The sequence below is a fragment of the Macrobrachium rosenbergii genome, chromosome 12 (assembly GCF_040412425.1).
Source record: "Macrobrachium rosenbergii isolate ZJJX-2024 chromosome 12, ASM4041242v1, whole genome shotgun sequence".
NCBI lineage: Eukaryota > Metazoa > Arthropoda > Malacostraca > Decapoda > Palaemonidae > Macrobrachium > Macrobrachium rosenbergii.
Genome location: NC_089752.1, coordinates 61245398 through 61256824, shown reverse-complemented (window position 1 = coordinate 61256824; position 11427 = coordinate 61245398). Strand labels below are relative to the sequence as shown.

At 36.7% G+C, this 11427-nt stretch overlaps 1 protein-coding gene across 1 annotated transcript; it reads right to left on the bottom strand.

The window, feature by feature from the left end:
• Nucleotides 1-723: 723 nt before the first annotated feature.
• Nucleotides 724-11037, bottom strand: LOC136844026 (uncharacterized). The gene is made up of 5 exons (XM_067113040.1): nt 10648-11037; nt 10012-10477; nt 6148-6582; nt 5361-5997; nt 724-1297 (listed from the first exon to the last, which is right to left on the bottom strand). Exons 1-5 carry the CDS (start codon nt 11035-11037, stop codon nt 724-726), a joined length of 2502 nt encoding a protein of 833 aa, XP_066969141.1.
• Nucleotides 11038-11427: the final 390 nt, after the last annotated feature.

The window sequence follows — 11427 nt, the reverse complement described above, 5'->3', positions numbered from 1 at the left end:
ACTCCCTGAGCGGTAACTAATACCTATATGTGAATCACATCGTACTTTGAGCAGCCGGTGATTGCTTCCCACATAAGTCTGTTCGTTGCACGAACAGCAAGTATATAAGTAAACCAGGCCGGACCGCATTAAAGTAGGTAATTTCTCTTTGTTTCGAAAAAATCCACCTATGGTTTTTGGATTCCTTGAGATGGATTTGACATAAACTGCTGGGAAATGTTTGCTCATTATCTTCCTTAATTATGGTATAAATGTGGTATCATAAGTGTATGGGAAGCTGATATAGTATTTAAGTTTTGAAACCAACAAATGTACCTAAGCTGATGGCTGAAAGGTTTTCTGTAGGGCCTTCCTGACATAACTAAAGAAAAGGGCAGTTGGATAGCAACTAGTCTTAAAGAATTCCTGCAGGAAATTAATTTCATTGTGAAATAAGCTCCATTTTGAAGTCAAGGCCATAGCCCTATGAAGTAGAGTTAATAATGAGTTGAGATTAAAATTACGTGAACAGGAACTATAAAAGTTTTGCCCCAAACCTGTAAACGTGACCTTATGAAAAATTCCCGTGCTGAAACCATCATTCTCTTGTATGACCATGGTATCAAGAAAGTGTAATCTATTATTAATTCTTTCTTAAATGTAAATTTTATATTAGTGTGTGAGGCGTTTGCATATTCTAAGAAAAACTCGTAAACTAAAAAGTAAGAATATGTCGTCCACATATTATCTACGGTAAATCAGCGGCTTAAAGGAGGCAGGACAAATGTCCAGTAGTTGCTGTTCAAACGTGAACATAAAAATGTCTGCAAAGGTGCAGCTCAATGGGTTGCCCATGCCGACGCCGTCAACCTGAACGTAAACCTCATCATTAAAAATGAAAGCTGTGTCCCGCACAGCCAATTCTAAAAGTTTCTTAAAATCCGCTTTGCTAAAACCCTGGAACACATCATCGTCATTCCTAAAAATGTCCTCCAGCATAAAGCTGATGGTTTCTTCAACAGGAACATTTGTGAAGAGAGATTCCACGTCAAAACTGGCCATGACCAAGTCAGAGTCTTGGCTGACTATACTTTGTTTGGATTCTAAAGAGTTACTGAGTTTATATTTGTTTTCAAAACATTGGTCCAACAATGGAACCAGAAATTTAGCTATCTTATAATTTGGTGTTGTATAGGAGGAGAGGCTGGGTCTCACTGGGATGTTCTTTTTATGCACCTTAGGTAAACCGTACAAAATACCAAAAGATGACCAGTGACAGAGCTCTTCATAGGTAGTTTGACTTATTGCTTTCCTGTCTCTGAAAGCAATAAGTCAGACTACCTATGAAGAGCTCTCTTCACTAATGTTCCCGTTAATGAAACCATCGACTTTGTACTGGAGACCATTTGTCATAGGTAGTTTGAAAATGAGACCACTGTCTTGAAACGTTGGCGATAGTAAAGAATGTATTGAGCTGTTTTGCCTCGACCTCATATGGATATACTTGTATATATATATATATATATATATATATATATATATATATATATATATATATATATATATATATATATATATATATATATATATATATATATATATATATATATATATAACAACTGATAAACTCTCATTTCTCTCTCTCTCTTTATCCTCCCTAATGCCCTCTCTACTCTCTCTCTCACTTCCTCTCTCTCTCTCCAATCATCCCTGTCCCTTTCCCTCTTTCTTCCCCTAACACCCCTTCTACTCTCTCTCACTTCCTCGCCCTCTCTCCAACTTTCTTTCCATCTTTCTTCCTCTCATTCTCTCCCTCTCTCTCTCCAACCCTACCTGTCTCTTTTCCCTCCTCTCCCTAACACCCCTCTACTCTCTCTCTCTGTCACCCCCTTCCTTACCCCCACCCCCTTTGGTGCTAATGATGTCTTACACCCACATCGTTCTTTTCGAGAGAGTAAGTCATATGTACACCAAGTTTGGTTGATATTGCTCAATGCATTTCAGAGTGTAAGTGAAACATACACATACACATACATATATCCATTTATATATATATATATATATATATATATATATATATATATATATATATATATATATATATATATATATATATATATATATATATATATATATATATATGTATGTGTGTGTGTGTGTGTGTGTGTGTGTGTGTGTGTATGTATGTATGTATGTATGTATGTATGTATGTATGTATGTATGTATGTCTGTGTGTTAAATACTGAGTTTTTATGTAGGAGCCTCATTTATTTGGGGACTGAATATTAGTTCACCCGATTTAGTTATCATTATTTCCTTTTACCTAAAACGTGAAGATAAAAATCTTGACGAATGCTGCCTGTATAGAGACAGCAAGACCATCAGTATATACAAAATTATTTTCTTAATTCTCCGTATGTATTTCAGTGAACATATTTTAAACATAATATCTTTTCAGCTGGAACTTTCACTGAATTTATTCCTAACTTCTGGCTTCTAAAATGTTTTTGCAACTAGCTCCTTTCAATTATCTGTATGTTTCAAGTTAGCTGTTTATCCTCACTATTAGCTGTAACTTACATTTTGCCATACTGAAAATGATTATCCACTTAAGTTAGAATCTTTTACAGTCCAAGTTATAAATCTTAATTTCATCATTATTATTCTTCAAGTAAAAATTAACAGACATTCCATACTTTCTAATAAAATCAAAGTGGAAGAGATACGTGACATTAACCATAAATTTTGTAAGTATTAAACATTCCTTTTCTCCATTCAATTTAGCACCCTGGGTTGGGTGACTATCTGAGGTGAATTTTATTTGCGCTGACCTTTTTTTGATAGTTCACAATAATACTGGAATGTCAACATTTCATTTTCAGCACATGATAAAACTAAGTTATAATTTGCCTAGGTGGTTGATAATTATTTTCTCTGGAAGAAGTTCTAATACTGAAGCTTTTCGACGTCAGAGGATAATCTATAGGCGATAAAATTGCCAGTATAAGTTATATACTGAAAAGGCCATATCTAAGTGCGTTTGAATCATTTCATGTCGGCTTCGCATAGCAGTATTTGTTCGTCAGATATCAGTAATATATATATATATATATATATATATATATATATATATATATATATATATATATATATATATATATATATATAATTATAATTTATAGGCGATAAAATTGCCTGTATACGTTATGTACTGAAAAAGGCCATATCCAAGTGCGTTTGAATCATTTCATGTCGGCTTCGCATAGCAGTATTTGTTCGTCAGATATCAGTATCAGTAATATATATATATATATATATATATATATATATATATATATATATATATATATATATATATATATATATATATATATATATATATATATATATATATATATATATATATATATATATATATATATATATATATATATATATATATATATATATATAATAAACAGGTTACTAATTTATTATACAGTGTTGACGAGCCAACATTTTGGGGAGTGGGTGAGATGCGAATGCTGTTCTGGTCACGTGACTTGCCAAAAACATAAACAACAGATATGACTCACAAACTTAGACAGCGTACCCAATAATATTCATACACTGATTACTTATAAAATCTAGATCACAACATTCACATAATGTTACATCTCCCTTCTTTTACATTTTCTCAATAAAATTTGGAAGAATTTTTCTTCTACATAAATGGTCCCTGCAAAATGCATCTAATCCTACATACCTAGTTGGCTATCTAAACTTATTACAAATAATACTGAAGATATTGAGGTTTCCTTACAACACGACCACTTCTGGTTCTTTGTGATTCTAAGTTATCAGCCTGAGGATGTATACAAGATTTATTTGCAACTTCATTTGTATTTACATCCATTTCAATTTCAATATCAGAATCAATATAATTATCAGTTACTGTCTCTGAGGTCTTCCTCAGAAATTTGCGATTTCTAAAATATACTTTGCCTTCTACTTCTATTTTGTATTTCCTTTTTGAAACCTCTTTTATTACCTTACCTTTCTTCCATTCCTTTTTTCCTGGAACTGGTTGTACACGGATGACATCAGCTGGTTTTAATGTGACTAAATTCTTACATGATCTATCATAATATTTAGCTTGCCTAATCAATTTCTTAGTTTGAATTTCTGGTACCCTATCAACAATCTTGGGTTTGAGTAAATTTTCTGTTATAGGCAGTTGACTTCAAGTTCTTCTACCAAAAAATCTTTGAGCAGGTGAAGAGTTAAACCCTTCAGTTGGAGTATTTCTCCATTCAAGAAGTGCTAATAGTGGATCATGGCCATCCTCCTTTGATTTTTTGAACAACTGTTTCATGATTTTTACTGCATTTTCAGCTTTGTCATTTGACTGGTGGTGGTAAGGGGAAGATTTTGCATGTTTAAATTACCATTTCTTTACAAAATTTTGAAATTCGATTGATGTAAATTGAGAGCCACAGTCACTTACTACAATGTCTGGTATACCATAACGTGAAAAATGACTCCTGACCTTGCTTACAACATTTGACGCTAACATGTTTCCCAATGAATTTATCTCAAAATATGATGAATAATAATCTACCAAAATCAAATAGTTACAATTACCAACACTAAAAATACCCATTCGAATTTTAGACCACGGCCTAAAAGGAAAATCATGTGAATTTAAGGATTCCTTGGTTTTTCTACTACCATAGTTATTACACACCACACAAGACGAAACATAATTCTTTATATCTGCACCCATGCCAGGCCAGAACAATATATCTCTACCATACCTAACAGTAGCATCAATCCCATTGTGAGCATAATGAATTTGTTTCAGCATGTAAGACCTTAAACATGATAGGACAACAATGCAATTACCTCTAAAAATGATATCATTATCAACAGTAACTTCATCTCTAAATTAAAAAAAAAATCTCATGATTTCAGGAACCTCTTTGCAATGAGTGGGCCAACCTTTTAGAATTGTTCCTTTTAACATTTGCAATGCAACATCACTTATGGTCTTTTGTCTAATATCCTCAAGTCTTTCATTTGTCACAGCAACATGTTCTGTCTTATTTACATTACTAACCTCTTCAAATGATGCAATTGCATCAGATTTATCAGTACCCGAAAATGTATTCGACAAAAAATCTCTACTCAATGTATCTGCTATATACATTTTACTGCCTGGTTTATACTTAACATTAAAATTAAACTTCTGCAACTGCAATAACATGCTTTGTAACCTTTTAGGACATTTCAGTAATGGTTTCTTAAAAATACTTTCCAAAAGTTTGTGGTCAGTTTCTACAATAACTTCTTTGCCATAAAGATATTGATCAAAATGTAACGCTGCAAAAACAATGGCTAACATCTCTTTTTCTATTTGTGCATATCGCTGTTCTGTTTCAGTTAACGATTTAGAAGCATAGGCCACTGGGTGACCATTTTGCATTAGGAGAGCACCTAATCCTGACATTGAAGCATCACACAGTAAAGACACATTACAATTACTGTCAAAATATTTCAAACATGGCGCTTCAACAATTAGTTTCTTAATCTTGGAGAATGCTTCATTATGGGAAGAATTCCATTGCCATTCAACATTTTTCTTTTCCAGATTTCTTAATGGCTGAGTTATTTCTGACAACCTTGGTAAAAACTTTGAAAGATAATTAACCATCCCTAAAAATCTTTTCAATGACTTAACATCATTTGGCGCTTTTAGACAATTAATAGCTTCAATTTTCTTTGGATCTGGACGAACACCATCCTTTGTGAGCAAATGTCCAATGTACTTAACTTCTGTTACATGCAATTTCATCTTCTCTTGATTTAACTTGACATTTTCTTGTCGGCATCTTTGCAATAAAGCTAATAGATTCTTATCATGGTTTTCCAAAGCTTCCTGATGAGTATCTCCTTGGCCATAAACTAGGATATCGTCTGCAATTACTTCTATGCCATCTAAATTACGCAAGGCATCATGCATTCGTCTCTGGTACTCTTCTGGTGCCGATGATATGCCAAAAGGCATTCTCTTCCATCTATATCTACCGAAAGGCTTATTAAATGTAGTCAAATAACTTGACTCTTTGTCATGCTGCACTTGTCAAAGCCTATTTTTTGCATCAAGAACTGAAAATATTTTAGCTTTACCCAATCTCGGTAAAATTTCTTCAATTGTTGGAAGTGGATAATGGGGTCTCCTGATAGCTTTGTTCAGATCTGTTGGATCTAAACAAATCCTTAAATCTGAATTAGGTTTTGTTATTAAAACCATGCTAGAAACCCAATTTGTAGGTTCCGAGACCTTTTCAATAATGGTACTTTCCATACTGCTTAACTGCTTCTTCAACTTTTTCTTAAGGGCAAAAGGAACTTTTCTTGGAGCACGGATCACTGGTGACACTGTATTATCAATATTTATCCTACATGGAGGTCCTAATTCTCCCAAGCCCTCAAATAAATCAGGAAAATCAGAAATAATCTTCTTTTTATCTAACACTTTTGAAGAAACTTCAATTATTTCTTGCTTAGCACTAGGGTTATCATTCACAAGAATTTTTATCAATTTCTGTCCATACTCATAACCTATTACAGAAGAAACATTTTCCTTCACTACATAGTTTATACTGTTTTCCTTTCTTTCACACATTAGAGTTTTAATTCCAATAGTTTTGATCATTTTATTATTAAACACTTTCAGTTTGATGCTATCATAAGTATCTACCTTATCACTACCAATCACACGCTTCAATTCTTTAACACTCAAAACATTGCATGTAGCACCCGAATCAATCTGAAAATTTATTTCTTTCTGATTTACCATCATGTTTACATACTGTTTTCTCTCATGAGACAGAGATGTTTCCTATCGATTCATTTATTGTGCTAATTTGCTGTAAATCACTATCACTATCTTCATTCTCTTCACAAGCTTTCACTTTTTCAGAGTTCCAATTAGTTTTACACTGTTTAGCATAATGATTTCTTCTCTTACATTTGGCACACACTTGACCATATGCTGGACACATCCTAATTTTATGGGTTCTGCCACAATATCTGCAATCTTTTATTTCTTTGGCATCATTGGACTAAGGTTTACTTCGAGGTTTTGTGTGCTTATTTTTCTTCTTCCCAACGACATTAACTTCCTCTTCTTCAGTATTGCTACTAGTCATTTGCTGCTTTTGCTGAACTCGCATTTCATAATTTTTTACAAAATTCACAGCCCTTTCTAAGGTCATTGGTTTTGAATCCATCTGCACATGATCCAGTAATTTCTCCCTAGCCTTATCATCATGTAAATTAAGGATGAATTGATCCCTGATAATTTCTTCTTCATTATCATAATTACAAGTTTTGCATAAAACTCTTAACTGAGTTATGAATTGGTCACAACTTTCATTAGATTCTTGTTTTTGCTTGAGAAATTTATCTTTCCATAATTATATTTGATCTGAGACTGCATTCTGCATCAAATTTCTTCAAAACCTTAACTGTCTTATATTTATCTCCGTCTTGATCCCAAGACAATATATTATATTTTTCAACCCTTAACTCTCCTATGACATGCAAGACAGTTGCTACCCTTCGTCTGTCAGCTTCCTTGTCTAAGCCTATGGCAATTTCATAGTTAGCAAAAGCTTCTTTAAATTTCTTCCATTTGAGGGCTACATTAATACTTGCACTAAAGTCCATAGGACTCGGTGGGGTTAACTGTATATTCATCTTTATGGTACAAAACTACCTTAATTTTGATGAAAAGAAAAACATTAACCCATCAGGAAAAATTCTGCATGTCGGCAAACGGCTTAGCTTAGTACTCAACAAACTGGTCCAGTAACTTGTAAGTCGTCACTTACCCTCACTTCTTCCTTAACCCAGCTTATATGTAGATAAGAACCACTCTTGACACCATGTTATGGGTTCTTAATGGTAAGCTGAGGGTAGTTAACATTAGTTTAATAAACAGGTTACCAATTTGTTATAGTGTTGACGAGCCAACATTTTGGAGAGCGGGTGAGATGCGAATGCTGTTCTGGTCATGTGACTTGCCAAAAACATAAACAACAGATATGACTCACAAACTTAGACAGCATACCCAGTAATATTCATACACTGATTACTTATAAAATCTAGATCACAACATTCACATATTGTTACAATAATTTTATCCTTACAAGAAAACCCCTTGCAAGCCCATCAACTGATAAAGTGCAAGATAAAGCAATAAATTGAAGGTCACCAAGTGAAAGTGAATCTCTTTACAGTAATTTATTAATTACAAAAACAGCATGGAAGAAACTACCAAGGGAAACAGAATACTTTCACTGATTATTAACTTGGAATTTACACAACAGCAATGACTGAGTGAAATGGATAACGTGTCACAATTATGACTACTGGTCACACGCAAGTGATCCTTTAAGCCAATTAGGCAATATTTCTATCAGCCCCGGTAGGGCGAAATCTTCAGGCTATCAGGAACACAGAAGTGCCGCTAGGCTGGTAACAGCACCGATAACACAACCATAATGAGACAATTCCTGGTAAGACTTACACTGAGATTGCACTCTCTCTGCAAGTGAATTAAATGCAAGATTTGGAGGGAGATCCGTTACTCTACTCATTTGCTAGCAAAGGGTGAGGTTTACGCTAGCACTGTCAAGGAATTACACATGCATAATATATACGCTGTTTAAGTTGAAGAGACAAGGAATTCTGAAACAATAAAATGTGTGTGTGTGTGAGAGAGAGAGAGAGAGAGAGAGAGAGAGAGAGAGAGTCAAAGAAAAAGATACTGGCCAAACAAATTTTCCCTTCTGGGCACGTACTTTCATTGCTTCCTGGTTTTGCTTGCACACACAATCTTATGTCGATGTGATCCAAGTAATTGGCTATGTCTGGGAATAGGCACTATGACTTCTGTGTGAGAAAGGGTGAGAAGTGTGAGTTCTAAGGTTACCCTGGTCCTGGGATGTTGGGCAGGGTCACCCGTGAGTAATGACTTCTAGTCTGAGTTGTACTGGACTGAACTGACAAGGGTGGTGACCCCGGCGTTTTAAGGTCTCAGTTATGGCTGCGGGCATTGCTCCAGGCTACAGGATTGGCGTATACCTGGAATAAGGAAAAGAGGTGCGGCCAAAGAAGGATCGAAGGGAACTCAGTTGGAAATAGATTGAATCTTAAGATTTAGACAAGAAAACAACTTTCTACCCCCTATGTGTGCTCCTATGGAACACATTGCAGCCCATCCCTGAAAGAGGGTGAGATTGTTTGTGGTCAAAACTCTCCCTTCACTTCTAGGTCTACGGGTATACCTATCTCCCCTACTCTCTGGTATTTTCCCCGTAAGTCCTTAAAGCCTGGAGATCTAGCGGAGGTATTCATAAAAGCTCCCCCTTTAAGAAGACATTCCACTCCCTTTTAGGTATGAAGGTCTGCACTAGCAAGCCGCTGGGATCGGTTATGTTAAGTACTTCCCCTAATGGATTCTGGCCCAATGCGAAATGGAAATAGTTGTAGATTTTAATTCTAACTTATCCGCTGAGGAGAGCTGAGCTTGCTAGCTAACTTAACTTAATGTTTCTAACACTAACTTAAGGGATGTCTACATTTATTTAGAGTTCTGCCTGTGAACTAAAATGACTTGGCAATGCTACTGACTCGGGGTCATTAATTATGTAACTGAATGTCACACAGAACCAAGCTAATGAAGCACAAATGACAACTAGCTACATGCAGAGAATAAAGTAAATGCAAAAGGTCAGTTAATATATAACATCATGTATACTGACATGAGGTGTGTTAAACTTACGAGGTTATCAGCATAAAAATATTGCAAGATAAATGAGTTATTAAATCTATGCTACATCTACAAAATACACGAGAAAGCAGAAAAATATCTAAACAATGCAACAGAATGCTGAGAATAGCTAGGCCATGCTATCTAGCTTGTTGGAGCCAGAGAACAGTTCTAACTTACCATACTACATTTTTTTTTTCTATACAACCTACATGAGATGATCATCTTCTTGCACTCTGGGGTGCAGTGAAATTGCTGGTTTCCCTTGAAGAGGTTGGTTATGGGAGAGGCTGCTTCTGAGAGGTTTGGGGTGAAGCGCCTGCGGCATTCCACCATCCCCATAAACTGTTGTGCCTCTTTTTTAGTGGTGGGATAGGGCATCTCCATGATGGCCTGGATGTTTGCGTCTTTCAGCATGAATTTGCCATTGCCTGAGAAGTGACCCAGATACGTAGTCTTGGCTACCCCGAATTGGCACTTCTTTAGGTTGACCACCAGGGAAGCCTTTTGGAATGCCTGTTGAACCTGAGCCAGGATTTGAAGATGCTCGTGCCAGGTCTTAGAGAAGACTCTGTCATCCAGGTAAACGACACAGTTTTGGATGTCTGCTAAGACCTCATTCATTAACTGCTGAAAGCATCTTGGAGCATTCTTAAGGCCAAATGGCATGAATTTGCACTGGTGATAACCAGTTGGTGTAGAGAACACAGTTAAGAGCCTGGATTCCTGAGACAGCGGTACCTGCCAGTACCCCTTCTCCAAGTCAATTTTGCTTAGAAAGGGGGCCTGGCCCAAGCTGTCTAGGCAGGCCTTGATGTGGATAGCGGATATGGCTCAGGCTTCGTTACCACATTGAGTTTTCTAAAGTCTATACACAGCCTGTCTCCGCCACCTTCCTTCGGTACTAACACCACCAGGGAGGCCCAGGGACCCCGACTCTTCTCTATCAGACCTAATTCCAGCTGGAGTTGCACTTGCACCTGTATTCTCTTGGCACGTTGGGGGTTTACCTTGTAATACCCTTGTGCAATGGGGTGCATGGATTCTTCCAGTTGGATGGTGTGCTCCATTACTGACATGCACCCCAACTGGTATTGTGTGACTTGTGGATATTTGGCGAGAAGGGTCTGGAGGTCTTGTCTCCTGGCCTCGCTGAGTCCTGGTGTCATGTATGCCAGGTTTGCTAAGACTTCCGAGTTTTTGTCAGGCGTGGGGGCTCTTCCCACTGAGCCTATCATCAGTCACATGGTAGGGAGTTCTTGGGGAGCTGCCTCTGGTATGGCCCTCTCCTGGGATGGCTTAAGTAGATTGAAGTGGAGACACCTTGCTCTCCTCTTACAGCTGTCCACCAGGTAATTCAGTTGGCCCCTCCTTGCCAGGATCTTGTGGGACCCTGTGAAATGGGTCTTTAGGGGGCAAGTGGCTCCCAGCCATAGCACTAGCACTTGATTTCCAACCCCAAAGCTGCATGTTCTAGCCTCTTTGTCCAAGCACAGTTTGATGTGCTTGTGGGTGGCAGCCTAGGGTCTCAGATGGAGCCTGTCAGATAGTGAACAAAGTATACATCAGGTTCTCCTCCCAGCTTGTTCCATTTTCTTCTGCCAAGGTGGAGAGGGAAGAGCCGAGAC